Source organism: Nilaparvata lugens, chromosome 2 (assembly GCF_014356525.2).
Source record: "Nilaparvata lugens isolate BPH chromosome 2, ASM1435652v1, whole genome shotgun sequence".
NCBI lineage: Eukaryota > Metazoa > Arthropoda > Insecta > Hemiptera > Delphacidae > Nilaparvata > Nilaparvata lugens.
In genome coordinates, this window is record NC_052505.1 from 94,880,368 (window position 1) to 94,901,137 (window position 20,770).

The 20,770-nt window shown below is 36.2% G+C and overlaps 1 protein-coding gene across 1 annotated transcript; it reads right to left on the reverse strand.

The window, feature by feature from the left end:
* Positions 1 to 5,620: 5,620 nt before the first annotated feature.
* Positions 5,621 to 19,538, reverse strand: LOC120350058. Its single transcript, XM_039422154.1, has 3 exons — positions 18,885 to 19,538; positions 17,386 to 17,625; positions 5,621 to 5,668 (listed from the first exon to the last, which is right to left on the reverse strand). Exons 1-2 carry the CDS (start codon positions 19,383 to 19,385, stop codon positions 17,392 to 17,394), a joined length of 735 nt encoding a protein of 244 aa, XP_039278088.1. The 5' UTR covers positions 19,386 to 19,538; the 3' UTR covers positions 5,621 to 5,668; positions 17,386 to 17,391.
* Between the last annotated feature and the right edge of the window lie 1,232 nt (positions 19,539 to 20,770).

Genomic DNA, 20,770 nt, shown 5'->3' on the forward strand with positions numbered 1-20,770 from the left:
CTCCACGCAGTGCGGAAGCACGGCGCAGATCTTCGTTATCTCTTTTGAAAGCTAGGCCGAGGACGTGGCCAGATAGCTTGCTGGTTTCTTTGGACGGTGCCGACGCACCACCACCGGTTGGCAAGGAGCAAACCTGGCGCCCAGTTTGTTCTCGGGCTTCTATGACCGGCGGAGAGGCGGCAGAATGTACTCAGTCTCTTGGGACATTCTGTCAGCCGTTTACCCTTTCCATCCTCACCCCCCCCTTCTCCCATTCCTTCCCCCCCCCTCCCTTAGTAGGAACAGTGTGTCACGATGTATATCGTACTAGTGAGGGAATTGAGTTTGGGGCTCATTTATTTGACGCTCGGTTATCTTTGATAGAATCACAGGGGTCAACGAGCAAGCCAGCCGCTGGCCTACCGCTCAGCAGTGCTGCGCATCCTCCCTCCCCTCCCTCTCGGCCACTGAGGGAGGCTCGAGAAAGGCTAGTAGGTGGCAGTCTAGTTTGGAAATCCAGTGCGAGTGGTCGAGAGAGGTGAGAAGGAAGCAGTGAGCAGCTAGCAATACAGTACGACTCGTAGTTGAGTGTACTCCGAATCCTTCAACGACCGGGAGTTGTGTTTGAGATTAGGGACGGTTAATCTCAGGCACTGTAAGCTCCACTGCTCACATCCATTTGGACGAGTGCTGATCGACGTTTAAAACGTATTTAGACGACAGACTACCTGTTTCAACCAACAGCGACACATCAGGTTTTGGTCGAAACCTGACTACACATTGGTACATCACCAGCGGAGCCTCGAAGTGGAAGAGGACCTCAAGGAAGGATAGGAAAAGCCTTTCCAGCAACCCCGAGACCGATCCGGACCTCAGGAGGACACCCTAGTGCTCAAAGACTTAGTCTTCACGTCTGCGAGAGAAGTCTAGTGAGCGGGCCGCCGCAACGTGTTGATTCCATCCGGAATCGAAAGAGCACCTCAAGTAAGGCTGAAGAGGCCTTTGAGAGAGCTCCGAGACCAATCCGGATCCTAGGAGGACACCCGGTTCCCGAGGACTTAGACTCGGCGTTTGCGAGAGAAGTCCAGTGAGCGGGCCCCCGCAACGTGTTAATTCCATCTGGAATCGAGAGAGGACCTCAAGTAAGGCTAGGGAAAGCCTTTGCGAGAGCTCCGAGACCGATCCGGACCTCAGGAGGACACCTGGTGCTCGAGGACTTAGACTTTGCGTCTGCAAGAGAAGTCTAGTGAGTGGACCGCCGCAACGTGTTGATGCCATCCAGAATCGAAAGAGGACCTCAAGTAAGGCTAGGAAAGGCCTTTGTGAGAGCTCCGAGACCGATCCGGACCTCAGGAGGACGCCCAGTGTTCGAGGACTTAGACTTCGCGTCTGCGAGAGAAGTCTAGTGAGTTGGCCTCCGCAACGTGTTGATTCCATCCGGAATCGAAAGAGGACCTCGAGTAAGGCTAGGGAAAGCCTTTGCGAGAGCTCCGAGATCGATCCGGATCCCGTGAGGACACCCAGTATCGAGGACTTAGACTTCGCGTCTGCGAGAGAAGTCTAGTGAGCGGACCTCCACAACGAGTCGATATCATCCGGAATCAAAAGAGGACCTCCAGAAAGGCCAGAGAAGGCCTTTGCGAGAACTACGAGACCGATCCGGACCCCAGGAGGACACCCGGTGCCCGACGACTAGGACTTGGAGAAGTCTGGAGCGCGAGCTCCCGCGGATTACTGATTCCATCCGGAATCGAGAGAGGACCTCCAGAAAGGCTAGGGAAGGCCTTTGCGAGAGCTCCGAGATCGATCCGGACCCCGGGAAGACACCCGGTGCCCAAGGACTAGGACTTAGTCCCGACACAGAGATCTTTTCCACTGCAGACACCACAACGTTTCTACAACCTTCATTCCACGACCAACCCTGTTTGGCAGTGCAGAAGCACGACCCCTCTTACTAAAAGAGGGAAATATTTCTCTAAAGTACTCAAGACTCTGTTTCAACCCCCGACGCGAACGAGGGTGGTTGACGGACGCCCCACCAAGACTCCCGTCCCCTGCCGCGGCCCACCCAGTCGCCGACTGAGTTTAGCCGGCCCAGAGCGACACTGGGAACTCTAGTAGAGGAAGGTGTGGGCAAATGTTGGTGTGTGGTGTGTGTGTGTGTGGTGTGTGTGTGTGTGTGTGTGTGGTGTGTGTGTGTGTGTGTGTGTGTGTGTTGTGTGTGTAGTGTGTGTGTGTGTGTGTGTGTGTGTCTGTGTGTGTGTGTGTGTGTGTGTATATGAGTGTATGTGCGTCTGTATACACAATATCTCATCTCCCAATCAACGGAATGACTTGAAATTTGGAACTTGAGTTCCTTACACTATGAGGATCCGACACAAACATTCTCGATCAATTGCAATTCAAGATGGCGGCTAAAATGGCGAAAATGTTGTCAAAAACAAGGTTTCTTGCGATTTTCTTAAAAACGGCTTCCAATGCCAATATTTAGTATCCATTTTCTACCCTTATTAAAAACATTTGCACCTTCAAGAAGAGCGTGCACTACGAAGGTGGAGCGGCGCGACGTGGCGCGGCTATGTCTGAATTTCAACAAACTAATTTTTTACTATTTATTACCATTATTAAAAATATTTGTACCTCAAAGTAGAACGTGCACTAGGTCGGTGGAGTGGCACGGAGAATTTTTGATCTCGAATTAAATACATATGATCAAGTGTACCTCCATGAACTTGGACCACGGCGCGGATCCCGAAGAGTCTCTGAACTTGACGAGGAACGGCGTCTTGCCGCGCTGCGATCGTAGTGCACGGACCTTCATCCTCTCTCTTGCGCGCCCCAGCCTGCGCTCCACCGACCGAAATGGTAGAGGTATTCCACAAGTATAAATTGGGCATACACAATACTAGATTGGAAACTAAAAAATTGAAACTTTTCATTTATTGACATCACACTTATATCTCAATAATTCACCACCTATTTTATTGCATCATGAACATTTTTCAAATGTAGAATTGTTGAAATGAGTACATTGACAAGAAAGATACGTTTGGGCACTTATAGAAATATAATGAGGAATTCTCAGTACTATAAATGAGATATAATAGTATTCACAATTGTTAATAGGAGGATAATTTCTCATAATGAAGATTTGAATTCATTCAGAGTTGTCTATAAACCATATATTTCTTAAAACAACTGATAAAGTATTTGACAGTGCGGTAGAAAACAGTTTTAAAAAATTGATCATTACTCAGTTAGGTACTTTACATAAGGAGTAATTTAAACAAGTCGAAAAATCAACTATATTAACAATAACAATTAACTATAACAAATTAAAAGATTCATGGAGTAATAAAAAATGGGATAGTATTTATGGAAATCTATCCCATGATGTTAACGATTTGCTAAAGTATCTTCTTTTCGGTTTTGACTCAGTGTATAGAGAATTCTAGTCATGAAATAAAAATACCACACAGATATAAACCTTGAAGCCATGTAATACTTCTGGACTAATAGAATCAATGAGAACTACAGATAAATTATATAAGAGATCAATAGAAGAACCTTTCAACACAAAACTGAAACATGATCTTGAAACATATAAAGATTTATTAAAAAGATTGATTCATGAAACAAAAATAACTATTATCGATCAAAAATAGAGGAATTAGGAGTGATGAACGTAAACTATGGAATTACATAAATGAAATCATTCAATTAAAATGATGAACCAGAATAGATTCAGCTGAATTAGATAGATATTTTTTTGCAAGTTGGTAAAACTTGGCTGCTCAAATTGAGCAAAATATCACTACAACAGATTTCACATATAAGAGAACCGATGAATTTAAATGCATCTTTTCTCTCAGTCCCGTAAGTCCACCGGAGGTGGTAGAAACTATAAAAACTCTGAAAAATAACTCTTGTCCGGGTCCTGATAATATTCATAATAGAACACTGAAGCAGATATCAGATCTATAGCTGAACCCCTCTTACATTTTAAATAAATGTTTTTGAAACCGCTGTATTTCCTGATTCTTGAAATAGCTAACATCAAACCGTTTCCTGAAGAAGTTGATAAAAATAATCCAAGTAACTATAGACCTAATAAGCTTATTTGGCAACATTGCCAAAATATTGCAAAAATTATTTAAAATACGAATAATGAAGTTCACACAAAATAATAAAATTATTAATGTAACCAATATGGTTCCCTTTCGAATAAAAGTACTGAGGATGCGCTAGTATATTTTGTAAACAATGTAACAGATATGTTAAATTTCAAGAAAAAACCACTTGCAGTCTTCATGGATTTATACAGGCTTACGATACCATACCACATGATACCAAATTTGAGAGTATGGTTTTAGAGGTCATTCATTAAAATTCATAAGAAGTTACTTGTAAGGTACCTAGATCCCAAATTTTAAAATAAAATTATAGAGAAACTGTCATTTCAAGGGCTGCCCCAGGTAACTGTACTGTACTTTCACCAATTTTTTTCATACTTTATGTGAATAATTTGCTAAAATTTTGAGATTTCCATCTTTTGCTGCTGATTCAGTTATCAATTTCAGAAAAAATTGGAATGATACTTCATTGTTGCAGAGCATGATATGACTATTGTGAAGAATTGGATGGACTCTAATGCTTGAGTTGACATTTAGAAAAAACAATTACATGGCTTTCACAGCAAATAGGAGGGTAAACCTGACAACCAATATAAGTTACAACTATTTAAAACTGTTCCTCAATCAACCAACCAAACATTGATAGATGCTCTTGTCCTGTTATTAATAGGGAATCAACCTCAAATATCTTGGTATATGCGGTCGATGAGTGTCTCAAATGGGAAATCAATGTTAACTTACTATGTAAAAGACTTGAATACCTATCATATAAATTAAAAATCTGAAAATGTGCTATCTTCCTCAGAATGCAAATATGTATATACGGCATTAGTAGGGTCCCTAATGCGATATGTTTTTGTGGACTTTCGATACCCATAATAAAAACCTTTTTCCATAAAAAAATTCATCATAATTCATTTTAATAATAAACCTAGAACTTATGATACTAAGATTTTTTTCAGTGAATTTGATGTAAAACTATACGACAGTTTATCTTAGTTTCATATAGTATCAAATACGAGCATAATTTCCCTCTACCTATGGCAAATAATCTTAGACCAATTCAAAAAAAAAAATGAAATATATATACTATCTCACTATTTTTAGATGGCAACTTTACTAGATTAGCAATAAATTCGTGTATAACTAGAAAGTGAACTTAAGTTATTTCCAATCGTTGACTTTTATATAAGAATCAATTTCATGTTATAAATTACATGTTCAAACACTACATACTCTAAAGAGTATGTAGTGTTCAAAATTGAGAGTCTATTTTCATGTATGTATCTTAGTTTAAGTGAAGTAGCATATACCGGTACATAATATTTATTCTTTGTGAAGCTTTTTTGCATATTTTGTTTTTGGCAAATAGAATTCATTCATCCATTCATTTCATAATTTTTCTCATAAATAAAATTGGGCCTACATTATACTTGATCATAAAACTTGAAAATTAACTTTTTATTCATTCACATCACACTTAAATCACTAATTAATTCACAACCTAAAACCAGTCAGCAATAAATATCAGTAGCCTACGCCAGTTAGCAACATATCTGCAACATACATATCAGAACAGTTTTATCAGTTCACGATCAAATATTTCATCAAAATACATTTCAAGTGACTAATTACAATTAATTTCATTCATCAAGAAATTATTGTTGTAGTTAGGCTATCAATCAACGAAATTTCTGGGATCATTGCTAAAGAAATCTATGAATGGACTCGAAAAATTTAAATTAGTTTGACTTAATATAGTGTTTCCAATTCATGTTATTATTCATCAATTTTTTAGAGCATGATAAGCATTTATCATCACACCAGTGGGGCACAGCTCTCTCAACATGTAAAAACTCCTAATCCCTCTACAGAACTCTTTTTTTAATTTAGCTACATGTTTCTTCCAAGATAGATTTGAGTCAATAACTAGACCAAGGTATTTAATATTGCTCACAGTCTCAATTTTCAGGCAGTTGCAGTTATCTATAGCAGCGCATGAGTAACGGTGATACGACAATGGTGTATTAAAGAATAGATCTCCTCTTAGGTTGAAAATCATATATTTAGTTTTTTCACTCATTACCATGTAATTCTTACTAAACCAGTAGTTTAAGACTCTCAAGTCGGCACTCATTTTCACATATAATGCATCGCAATCAGTTCCTGTATATGTAAGTGCTGTATCATCTGCAAAAGCAGTCAATTTCCCATCTAGTTTAGCATTACATAGGTCATTGATATACACAAGAAATAGAATAGGCCCTAATACAGAACCCTGGGGCACTCCATATACAATGTTTTCAAAATTACTATAACATCCACCAATTCTTACACACTGCTTTCTGTTTGTGAGATAACTTTCAAACCATTTATAAGGTAAACCTCGTACTCCTGCTGCATGCAACTTTTTCAATAATATTGAGTGGTCTACTGTATCAAATGCTTTAGTGATATCTACATACAGGGCTGAACATTTTTTACCTTCATTAATACTATTATAAATATCCTCAAGAAATGTAACCAGACCATCTTCGGTACTCAGGCCCTCTCTAAAACCAAATTGATTTTTACTAAAATAATCAAATCTTTTGAGAAAACTTATTAATCGTATTTTTATTATCTTTTCGAAAATCTTGGCAAAAACAGGCAACAGCGATATTGGGCGGTAACAATTCAATTCTTCTCTGTTACCATGCTTGAAGATTGGGATCACAATTGCAATCTTCAAACATTCAGGAAATTCACCAGTCTTCATGCTCCAATTGAAAAGTTCACTCAGAACTCCAGCAATATGAATGGCAATTTTCTTTACAATATAACTATTAATGTTGTCAATTCCAGGGGCTTTATTGCTTTTTAGATCAGCTATTATTTTTAAAACTTCTGTTTCGTCAGTCGGAAATAAGAATAATGAATGTGGCATATCTTTACAAGTGAAGCGGGAATCTATTTCTTCGTGATCTTCTGTAAAAATAACTGAATTTCGTAACTGTTGAGAAATGTTAATAAAAAATGAATTGAATTCTTTAGCAATATGTTCTTTGTCAGTGACAGTATGCGAATTTACTACTAAGCTAGTAACTTCTACCTTGGGTTCTCGTTCTCCTATCAATCTATTTACTATTCTCCATTGATTCCTCACATTACCAGAACAATTATCAAATTCATTCATGTAGTACTCTTCCTTAGCTTTCCTCAAATCAGATTTCAACCTGTTTCTGAATGATTTGTAATACTCTTTAAGATTTACATCATATGGTCTTGAAATCATCAATTTGTACAATTTTTTTCTCCTATCAATACCTCTAAATAAATAATCTGAAATCCATGGAGTTAATTTATCAGGTAGTGCATTGGAACTATTTCTAGATTTACTATATTTACATTTTTCTATCAGATCTGATAACTGGCTGATGAATAAATCGAAAGCAGCTGAAACAGAACTCTTATCTAAAACTCTCTCCCATTGCAGCCTCTGTAATTCGGCTTCCAATTCATTGAAGTTTATCACCAAGTTACTTTTATTACTTGAATCTTTCCTATTACAACTCCTTCCTACTTCCAGTTCTAGAATTATCATTGAATGATCAGTTATTCCAAGGTGTAATATATGCATTGTATTTAACTGTAAATTTCAATTGGCTAAATCGGATAAAACAGTGATCTAAACAACTTTGGGTATCACCTACTATTCTAGTTGGTTTATCAATAAGACAGTTTAATCCGTGACTAGCCATCTGGCTGAGATAAGAATCAGATAATCTGTCATCAAGCAAATATTACAATTGATATCTCCAGTGAAAATTAAATTCTTTCCTTTGAAAGGAGTTATCAAGCTACCGATATCTTCGATAAATTGTGCTAACGGAATACTGTGTAATCTGTAAACTGCTAAAATAATGAATTCAATGCTATCAACAGAGCAGGAAAGCTGCAAACAATCGGGAAATTCACCAGTCTTCATGCTCCAATTGAAAAGTTCACTCAGAACTCCAGCAATATGAATGGCAATTTTCTTTACAATATAACTATTAATGTTGTCAATTCCAGGGGCTTTATTGCTTTTTAGATCAGCTATTATTTTTAAAACTTCTGTTTCGTCAGTCGGAAATAAGAATAATGAATGTGGCATATCTTTACAAGTGAAGCGGGAATCTATTTCTTCGTGATCTTCTGTAAAAATAACTGAATTTCGTAACTGTTGAGAAATGTTAATAAAAAATGAATTGAATTCTTTAGCAATATGTTCTTTGTCAGTGACAGTATGCGAATTTACTACTAAGCTAGTAACTTCTACCTTGGGTTCTCGTTCTCCTATCAATCTATTTACTATTCTCCATTGATTCCTCACATTACCAGAACAATTATCAAATTCATTCATGTAGTACTCTTCCTTAGCTTTCCTCAAATCAGATTTCAACCTGTTTCTGAATGATTTGTAATACTCTTTAAGATTTACATCATATGGTCTTGAAATCATCAATTTGTACAATTTTTTTCTCCTATCAATACCTCTAAATAAATAATCTGAAATCCATGGAGTTAATTTATCAGGTAGTGCATTGGAACTATTTCTAGATTTACTATATTTACATTTTTCTATCAGATCTGATAACTGGCTGATGAATAAATCGAAAGCAGCTGAAACAGAACTCTTATCTAAAACTCTCTCCCATTGCAGCCTCTGTAATTCGGCTTCCAATTCATTGAAGTTTATCACCAAGTTACTTTTATTACTTGAATCTTTCCTATTACAACTCCTTCCTACTTCCAGTTCTAGAATTATCATTGAATGATCAGTTATTCCAAGGTGTAATATATATGCATTGTATTTAACTGTAAATTTCAATTGGCTAAATCGGATAAAACAGTGATCTAAACAACTTTGGGTATCACCTACTATTCTAGTTGGTTTATCAATAAGACAGTTTAATCCGTGACTAGCCATCTGGCTGAGATAAGAATCAGATAATCTGTCATCAAGCAAAATATTACAATTGATATCTCCAGTGAAAATTAAATTCTTTCCTTTGAAAGGAGTTATCAAGCTACCGATATCTTCGATAAATTGTGCTAACGGAATACTGTGTAATCTGTAAACTGCTAAAATAATGAATTCAATGCTATCAACAGAGCAGGAAAGCTGCAAACAATCGGCTGACTGTATATCTACACCTCTCACTACGCTACATCTATATCGGGACTTGGCATAAACAACAACGCCTCCTGCTCGATAATTATCATTACAGAAACCAAAGGAATTATACCCATCGATGCAAAACAGATTTATCTCATCTGTAGATATCCAAACTTCAGTCAAGATGATAAAGTCCGGAGACACTTTCATATTATTCAGCTCACTCAAAAACAAATCAAAGTTCTGTCTAAGACTTCTAATATTCTGATTTAAAAATACTAAACACTGACTAGAATCGGATATGAGTATTAAATTTAATTCTTATTATTTTACTTTTAACCAATTCGACTAATATATTCCTTGAAACACACAATTCAAATACGCAATTCTGAAGTGACTATGAATATGAATATGAACAGAATTTATTATTAAAATTTACTTTGAACTCTGAATAACAATAAGTCTGAAAAATAACTCTGAATAATAACCAAGACCATAAAATGAGTAGGCCTATTAATATAGGGAAAAAATATAATATAGGGAATTTATAAAACAAGTACATTAAGAATTTGAAAAGACTTACAGTTTTTCTAGATCTTCCATTTTCGTGACCGTGATCACAGATAAACCCTGTTCTTTCCGAAGAAAAATTTTTCCACCTCTAACCCATAAATAGCTATAGTTCTTTTCATTCTTCACTTTCCGAGCCGCACTGAACAAGGTACGCCGGGCTGGTGATAGGCACTCATTCAGGTAGACCGGCTCCGCTGGCTTCGCCGTCAGACCGATGTCGTGCGTGTTGAAATTACGCTTCACCCGTCGTTTCTGCAGCAGCTCTTCTGCATCCAGCCTCCTTACCATCCTGACTATAATGCCAGGATGCCTTCCGGAACCCACCTTGGAACGCAGGCGATGACAGGCGTCTATCATAGAATCATTCACCGGAAACCAAGCGATCGGCCAATATCTTTGACTATGGTGACAACATTTTCTCCTTTCTGCACTGGTACGCCGTGAATTTCGATTGTATTGCGTCGCGAATACTGCTCAGCCTCGTCGACCCTCAACTGGAGATCAGCAATCTGCTTACGAAGTCCATTATTTTCACCTCGAAGCTCATTAATTGTTTCGACTAACTTCGTGATTTCCTCCTTCTGGTCCTGTACTATTTTTTTAGCTTCAGCTAGCTCTTCGTGACAGGAGTTCAACGAAGTGCCGAGACTAGTTTCCACACGCTTGATATCTTCCTTGAGCTCGTTGACTAGTTTAAAAATGTCATCATATGTGACAGTGGATTTGGATTCGAGCACCATACTCTTGCGTCGCAGCTGGGAGCACGGCGTGCATCGCCACACGTCGCCCTGATCCGACAAGTAGTTCACGTCGTCGGCGGATAGGTTGACGCACTTCCCATGAAAACTCTTATTGCAGTCACTACACAACACTTTCACTTTCACGTTTTTAAGTGACTTTAGACATACGTTGCAGATATCGGCCATTATATTTGTGTGATAACTAAACTTGTAATTCAACACAAAATACGTAAAGTCTATAGAATAATATTTCAAGCAGACCGTAACAAGAACACTTTTATCGAACTCCGTACTATCTAAGATAACGAGAGCGGCAGCAGCAGGCGTCCGTACAGCTCTGAGTCTCAATCATAACTGAATCTGGATCATATTGCAAAATCCTTACGTTATCAGGAGATATGACCAAATTACTAATTAAATTTTATTTTTAACTCCATAGTAATTTTCATTGTAGTAACTTTTCAGTTAATATCTGATAGTGCCTATAATTAACTTAAATAATTAGAAATTGAAATATAACCGATAAAAATAATTGTAGAGACTTAATTTGTTGAAATATAACCTATTAATTGTTTTAATAATTCTTCTATAAAACTCTTATTTCCGGCAGTTATAGTTAATTCTTTGATTTTTTCAAACTTAATAATTCAAATAAGAGTAAAACAGTAAAACGTACTTTTGCCCTTGCGATTTGGATCAATTTTTAGTCTATATCACAGTATTTCCTCTTAATTTTTAAATAGTGAACTTTTCGTTTCGAGGAGAGAGATTCTAAATTGAATAAATTTTATCAGTTTTACGTTTCAACAGAGGTTTTGTGTGGCAGATAAGAACGTTATTCCGTAGCTGTTTCTGGCAAGCGTTGTGCAGAGGTGTGAGTAATTGTAAACCCTGTACGGCCTTGTTTGGAGCATTTTTCGCGCTTGTCCTGGGGGTGGACGGGATACGCCCGAAGTGCACACGGAATATTTAGAACGAGCCACTTAGTTTTTTCTGCCTTGAAGCGAAACGTGAACTAATCTTTTCTCTCATTTCTTTAATTAATAAATACTTGCAATTAATAAATTTTGAATAATTAATAACCTTAAATTTCAAACTTTTATTTTCTCAATTCTTTTTTATAACTTTCCGACTTTCTTCTAATCAGTTCAGACACAGGAATTGGCTCGAGTGGCTTATCTCTGTTTGTTTTGTTTTGACCTTCTGCATCCGAGGGCGGCTTATCAAACTTTGATAGATTCCGATCTCTAGATAATTAATTGTTGTGAGAAACTATTTTGACGGAAAATACGAAAATTAATACTTTTGATTTGATATTGCTCATATTATTTTGTTGTTACCGTACCCTTCATATTGATTGATGCCGGATTAATAAATTGGTGAATGGGTTTTGTTGGTGTCTCACTTGTTTGTATTTGATTGCATTTGCCTTCTTCCTTAAATAATTATTAAGAATATACTAATCTAGTAGGCTAATCTCTGTGTGAATCTCCTTTGTCTCATTAATTCATTTTGTAATATAAATACATATATTTTTTGGCACATTTATTTCAATATAAACTTGGATATATATGAGGTATTAAATTGTGTGACCTGTCCAAAGAATGGATACCCCCGGCAAAGAAATTAAATTGCCCTCTTTCAAATTTGTCGACGGGAAAGGTGGTAGTCAGTACTTGATAGTGAATGGTTTTAAGTTAGAGAAAATAAGACAACTGAGATTGAGTGGATTGTTTTCCTTTCGATGCACTGTTTGTTCAAGCTCTCTCAAGATGGATCCAACCAAACACAGATAGTGGAGTTGAAGGAGAATCATAATCACTCTGTTCATCAGAATGTCGCAATTCCCAACAAAATCCCCTTAGATATGAATTCCACACTTGATACAAATGATAGTTTAATTGAAATAGACGGTTCTACTGTAAGGGATGAGAATAGTTTAGCAGTAGACCCACCCACTGAGATCATTAATAGTGGTAATTGCAATGTAGACACCGAGGAGCTGAGTGATGTGAATAGGACTGATAAGGTTTTAAGGAATAATCCTAATGAATTGAAACAATTAATGGAATTCAAAATCACGGCTACCGAGTTGCTAGCTAAGATGAAAATCACTATTGAGGTATTAGAGGCTGACAATAAGGTCATTAGAAACGAAAATCTAGTTTTACAATCTAAATTGAATGAGTATGTAAATTTCTATTCTCCTGGTCATGTTGAACATGAGAATATGGATCTGGCTAACGATAGTAGTAGTTTTATTCATGTAAATTCTTTTCAAGCGCTTGATGAATCAGCTGACACTCACTTGATCGAAACTAAAAACCTCAAGTCACCAAATAATCGAAATTCTAATAAGTACTCTCGTGCCCAAAATAGAATAAAAAAACAAACTAGAATTCCTGAAAATAATTCAATCACAATGAAGAAGATTGACCACAAAATTACAAAATCGAAGGAATTGACAAATAAAAAAAGACTGTTGATAATGGCTGATAGTCATGGTAGGGATCTTGGTTGGGATCTGAATAATGACTTAGGTGAATATGGTTATGAGGTGTCTGTGATCGCAAGACCGGGTGCTAATTTCAATACAGTGACACGTGATATTGCTAACTTCACGAAAGATTTTGATTTCAATGACAGGGTGGTTGTACTTGCTGGAGCCAATGATGTAATTAATAGTACTAATCAACCGACTGAAGTTGACTTGCAGCCTATTGTAGAAATCTCGAAATATACAAAGGTGTCTATATCAACAGTGCCTTATAGATACGATAAGCCTCTTATGAACGTTAATGTGAAGAAATTGAACTCATGGCTATCTGAACAGATTTCTAATGCTGACTGTTTGGATCTATTGGACCTTGCGCACTTCGAAATAGATGATTACACACGACATGGCCTTCATTTGAATAAGGTAAGAGGAAAGGCAAAACTCCGTAAATACATGAAAAATCATCTGATAGGAGGTGCACAAACCATCAGTAGTACGGAAAACCTAAGTAACGAAAAAAATTGCAGAATTAATACAGTAGTTACTAAAAATATCCCAGTTTTGTGTAGTAATGATAGGGATCATTTTTTATAGGTTGCGAAATCTTCCATGTCAATTGTCAGGGATTATCAAATTCCAAATTAGAGTTAGAAGTTATGATGTCCTGTAAAACTTGGAATAATGACGTACTATGTTTAACCGAACATTGGTTGCGAGATTTCGAATTAAGTATGCTCTCATCATTGCCCGACTATAGATTGGTTGCTCACTTTAGTAGGAGAATAAAAGTACGTGGTGGCTCTTGCATATTTATTCGAGAACAATCTATTGATAGTTGCAAGGTCCGAAATGACTTGGGTTTGATGGCACTGGAAAGTGTATTTGAAATTTCAGCAGTAGAAATGAAACTGAAAACTATGCCGCTAAAAATGATAGTCCTTTGTGTATATAGAGCGCCAAACTCTAACTGCGATGATTTTATTGAACTACTAAGAAACGTTCTCTCTAAAGTTAATAAAGAAAATCGTAAATTAGTATGCATTTGTGGAGACTTTAATATAGATTATTGTAAAGACGACAAAAACAAAAATATATTAAAAAACCTGATATCAACATTTAACTTGAATAAAGTAACCAACGGTCCTACTAGAATAACTTCAAGCACGTCTAGTGAATTAGACTATATAATAACAAACTATGCACCGACCCTATGTAGAAGCGAGACAATTCCTTGTTCATTTTCAGATCATGAGGGTAGCAGTGTTAAATTTCTTGTTAACGATCCTAAATTTATAGTCCCACCTGATAAAGTAACTAGTAAAGTCTGTAAAGGTAATGAAGAAAAAAAGATTTACGTGTCGTTAACAAAACTAATATTGAACTCTTAAATCACGGACTGGCAAATGAAAATTGGAATACCGTCTATTATAGTAGAAACGTTGAAGATATGTACAACAACTTTTTATCCACTTACATAAATCATTGTAATAGCTCTGTTCCGGAAAGACCAGCAAAAATTCTAAAAAAAAGAAAGCTATCATGGATAACGCAGGGCATAAAAGTATCTGGAGAAAGTTGAAAACAATGAATTCTCTACTAAAGAACCCAATTATGAGAGATTCAATGATCCATATTATCTCTGAAAATGGTATACGATATTTTAGCTTTACATCCTATTATAAAGTATATAAGAGTATTTACAGGAAGGTTTTGAAAACAGCCAAAAAAATAGCTGCCAATAAGTATATTTATAGTTCTAGTAACCAAACAAAAGCCATTTGGACATTAGTCAGAAATGAAACATGTAAGAGTAAAATTAATAAATCAGAGACTATTATAGCTACCGATACTGGGATTGTAAAAACTGGACAAGAAGCTGCTGACCTCTTGAATAGATATTTCATAAATACGCCATTATCTATCCAGAGAGAGATAACACAGCATAATAATATTAACTTCCGAAATTTTTTAGATGTTAACACTTCCCGTACCAATAGTTTAAAACTAAATTCTTTCGATCCATTGACCTCTGAAGAGCTTCAGGAAACAATAAAGTCATTGAAAAATAAAAAATCTTATGATTGTCAAAATATATCAAATTATTTAGTTAAACAATCAGCCATGTCGATTTTAAAGCCACTTACATTCATTTACAATAGTTCAATGCAGACTGGCTATCTACCTTCAAAGCTTAAGCTGTCAAGAATCATTCCTATACATAAAAAAGGGAATAATGTCCTTCCTGAAAACTATCGTCCTGTTGCTAATCCTCCTGTTTTTTCAAAAATTTTCGAATATGTAATATTGAGGCGATTAAGGAAGCATTTGAATAGGGTTGGTTTGCTGTCTCCCAAACAATTTGGTTTCAGGCCGGGATTTTCTATAAATGATGCTGTTTTTCCTTTGATGAATGAGGTGCTGACTTCGGTGGATAGTAGATCAAAAGTTTGTGGCGTTATAGCCGATTTATCAAAAGCGTTCGACCTTGTAAATGAGGAAATTCTCTTGGAAAGCTAAAAAAAAAAAAATTTATGGTTTTTGGTTCAGGGTCCGGTTTTGAAATGGTTCAAGTCATATTTTGAAGATAGATATCAGAGGGTCGTTATTGAATCTCACCCAAGTATATACAAATCTAAATGGTTAAAAACAAGAAGAGTACCTCAGGGAACCGTGTTAGGTCCTTTGCTATTTTTACTTTACATTAATGATTTGCCTTCTCATCTAGATCCAGCTCACTGCGTTTTGTATGCGGACGATGTCAGTATTCTACTAAAAATGATAGTCAATCTAATATGGACTACAATGCCAGGAAGCTCTTCTCAAATTGGATAATTGGCTAGCTGCAAATATGCTGAGCTTAAATTATAGTAAAACCAAAGAAATCCCTTTCAGGACGTCAAGAGGGCTAATTTAAGGATTGGGAACCGCGACATAGAGTGTGTTAGAGACATAAAAGTACTTGGGATAGTTGTAGATTCAGATATTTCATGGAAACCACATTGGAACACTTAAAAGGTAAACTTAGCTCTGCAATTTTTGCTATCAGAAATTTAAAATCATTGCTTAAAAAAGAAACGCTCAGACAGGTTTACTTTTCATTATTTCACTCCCTTTTGACATTTGGCATAGTTTTCTGGGGAAATTCAAGTGATGTTATTCAAATATTCAGACTACTGAAATGGGCACTGAGAGTAATGTCGGGAGAAACAAGACGAACTAGTTGCAGGCCTATTTTTAAGGAATTAAAAATCCTTCCCTTGCCTAGTTTGTACATTTTTGAAACTATATGTTTTATTAAAAGACACCAACACGAGTTTAATACAGGAGAGGCATTTCATAGCTATGAAACTCGATATAGGCACAATTTAAGAGATGGAGTTCATCGAACAAATCTTTACCAACGGGGAGTGAGAAGCGCTGGTATAAGATTGTTCAACACGTTACCAACACATATAAAAGAACTGAACGGTAAATTTTTTAAAACTAAACTAAAAAATGAGTTGTTGACTATTTCCGCCTATTCAACTGCGGAATTTACGGCTCACTATGAGCAATAATACTTAGGATATAGTGACTATTCTATTCTATTGACTTATTATTTTTACGATTCTACATACCCCTTTTATAGGTGGTCAAAAGATGAATAATAATAATAATAATAAGTCATCTTGGGCCCACCATTTTGAATGTAAGTTTATTCTTTGTGAATAGCAAGATGGTCGTACGATAGTCTACATGACTCCGATACTGAATTTGAATTCAAAATGAATGGTGAAAGCCACACATCGATAATAAGCCAAACCGTTTCGAATATATCCACATTATCAATCAATATAATGCAAATCAGACAGGAAAAAATACATTTTACCTACAAAACTCTACTGTTCATTGAAACTAATACTTCAAACACCCATTGTATTCACATCTTTTACACTTTTAACAAAACAATTTGTTAGGTAAGATTTTTAATGTAGGCTACTTACTTATTTAATTTCTGATTTGCAGGGTTTTCTGAACTTCGAAACGGTTTGACATATCAATGTGCGGTTTTCACCATTAATTTTGTCTTCAATTTCCTAATTGCAATCATGTATCGCATGATCACCTTCCTATTAAAAGAAAATACATTCAAAGTGGCGGACCAGATTCTTTAAGTCACAGTAAAGTAGTACTGTTTTTTAATTTTATTAGGATCCTCAATCATAACAACCGTCAAATTAGCTTTGTGAATGAGATATTAAGCCATTCTCATACATTTCACCCACTATGTATAATTATTGTACACGTGTACACAAATATGAATATAAATTTATCGAAACGTACCTTGCATTAAACTGTATAGACCAATACTTGACAGGGTACCGATTTGCTTGGCGACACACAAATCTTGGAGTCTTTAGTGTCATCGTATAGCTCCCATGTATCATTGCACCGTCTTACATAAGCAACATAATGTCCAATACTTGTGATGCTTGATGTTTTCCCACAGAATCCCAGAAAACCTCTTAGAGTATATGTCACTTCATTTAGAGTGATAACGAGAGGTAAATCACAAGGCTTTGTCTGGAAATAATGAACATGAAAAATTATTACTGGAATACATTGCAATACATTGAATACATGTTGCAATATCGTAGTGTAGGCCTAATATCTAATTAATGATTGGTGAAAAAGATCAGCTGGTATTTTTAAAAATCTTTTTCACCAATCATGTATTAGATTCTAGGCCTACACTGCGATGTTGCAATATCGTAGGCCGGGGCATTGTATTAGAGGTGGCTATGGTTGTACTCATATTATTATAGTTGCAAACCTGCGTTGGTTTGGCAAAAGCCGAGTGAAAATGATATAAGACTAGTTGACTAAAGGACAAAAGCCCCTATTTGTCAGTTCCCTTATAATTCCTTATTATACCCCTTGGGGACTCCTAGCGAAAAGCGCTCGGCTGTCTTGTGGGTTCGCGCTCAGCAGGGTCTATAGCCCCCTTTTTTCTATTGCCAAGAACTATAGTTTTCCCACCATCGACAAGCCGAGATCTATAATTTGAGCCCGCAACCTCATAGTTTCCCCTATTAAAACCACTGTATTTTAACTGTCTGATTTAGTTAGACTCCTCCCTGCACACGGACAAATCATCCACGCAGGGAGTATACAGTCGAACCTCTGTATAACGAAGTCGATTATCCAGAGAAAAAATTCGCTGCAGAGAGGTATTCGTTATTGAGAGGTTCTGTCAAGAAAACTGCCACGATCCTATGAATCTTATAATATCGTATCACGGCGGTAAATAAATGAATATGGTACATAGAACATATCACCGCGAAAGTAGGTAGGGTACCTATTAGGCCAATATTAATATAGAAATTTATAAATTCATGCAGTTTAGAATAAAAAACATGTTTTTTGAATATTTATAGCATGTAATAATTAAGTAAACTCACAAATTTATTTCCAGAAAGCTTGATTTGTACTATTAGTAGAGTTTAATCAGAGTACATACTCTGTGGCAATATTTTTCAACTCTTTACACTACTATTAGATGGAACGCAAAATACGGTTATTTTGTCAATAACTTTTATTCTATCGTTACGTAATTTTTTTTATAAATAAAATTGAAGTTAAAGTTGAACCATCTTCATACGACTCGCCAAACGCTCACAATTTTTACGGAAAGAAATTTTTTTACGAAATTAATAATAAATATTAGTGAAAGATTAATATGTATTATATATTACTGGGAGAATTAATTATAATTATTAGATGTTAGTGAGACAATATTAGTAATACATCTGTAAATTAATCTATAATATGTCTCTACTCACCTCATACTCCTTTAAAATGTCACTTTTTTGGTCAGTGCTTGACATATAAACTAATTCTATGATTAGATATGTGTTGCACAGTGTCCTCTTCACTGATTGGACTCCTCCACATTGCTCGCATGTCCGAAATTTCAGTTGTAATAGCTCTGACAATTTTTTATCCAATTGACTTAGGTCCGATTCAGTGAGACATACTGATAGACAACTTTGGATTACAGTTTTTCCTTTTTTGCAGTTTTCGCATACAGTTTCATCAATTATAACCGGATGATCATTAAGGATTTGGCCGATCAGATTACTTGCTGTAGTCTCCGTGCTAACAAGAGTTATATTTCCCGGTAATTTTTCACACCTAGGATTAGTTTTTAGTAAGATTTCGAGTCGAATTTTGTAAGTCGAAGCACTGATGCCTTGCTTACCTAGTTTTTCGCATAACTCGAAAAATGCTTTCGTTATTGAATCTTCTCCAGTGTCTTCAACATGACTTTTAAAAAATGTCATCAATTTGTTGCTGTCAATACTGGAACAAGCAAAAATTTGAGCAAAACTGTCAAAAGCACAGGTGTTTGTCAGTGTTATTTTGTCGTGTAGGAGTTTAATCGGTTTCAATTGCTGGCATCTATTGCCGTTTTTCAAGACTCCTACAGGTTTTGGTCCTTTATCTTCGATGTTCACTTGGGCGAGGTCAGGTTGTCTAACCAAGTATGATTTGATGTTTCTTCCTTTTTTTATTTTTTTTGTTTGAGTTGAAGATTTAGAATCTACTTTTTTAGAAAATGTTGGTTCCTTTTGTTTTGGAGGTGAATAGCCCTGCCCTCCCCAATTCTCCCTGCTTATGTCTTCACAAATATTTTCAGTGACGCATTTCATACAAATCCTCTTCTGCCCATATCCTTCTTCATTATCCAGAGCTCTCGAGCAAGTTTCATATATGATATGGATTGGAGCTCTGCATTTAACACATAAGTGTGCTCCACCCGGAAAGTTCCCTTTCGAGCATTCTGGACATACATCTTGCCCTTCAAACGTCGATCTATTGAATAGATTTGATGGCCTGTCTTGTTGCACTGTCGGTCGAACTTCGTCAATATCGTTAATTTCTTCAACTTCCATAATCATTCCCTGTTGGGAGGCAGCCGCAAGTTTTAAGTGTCCCTCAATATGAGAGATATGTTTCATGAGGAACTCATCCACTCTCATAGGAAGCTCATTTGACTGGAAATAAACATTCTTGACTACATTAAAGAAACTCTCAACGGGGGCGGAGCTGGCTGTAATAGCATCGTGGTTAAAAAAAGGACACATTAAACACGAAACCAATGGTAGATCTTGCATCAAATTCAATATATCATTTATAAGCTGAGGGCAGTACAGAGCATTATAATGCTCTCCTGTTACTTCTTGTTGTTCTCTCACTTTGGCTAGAATATTTGTAGCCCATGCATGAAATTTGTTTCTGTTATTGCTTCCTGCATCTTCAGTCTCCATTCTTTCTGATATGTTGCTGGTATCGTTCAAATTATTCATATCAAAATCGACGTTTGTGAAAGATTTTTCAAAAACTTACGCGCGATTTCTGATGGTGTATCGACATCATGGACAGTTTCACCTTCAGTTCTTCTCCCTATAGTTTTGCTTTCACAAACAAGGAATAGAGCTTCCAACATTTTTCCGATGAAATGCATGTTATCGGATTTCAATATTTCCACTATTGATCGAACATAAAAGTTTTTAATTCCAAAACTCATGGTCTTAATTACTTTCCAACATGTAATGTTTTTTATCACATGAGCAATATCACACCTCACGAAAGTTGTGGGAAGTAAGTCTTCACTTCCGTCCTCAAAAAATACTACAGCATAACATCTATTTACATAATCTACCAA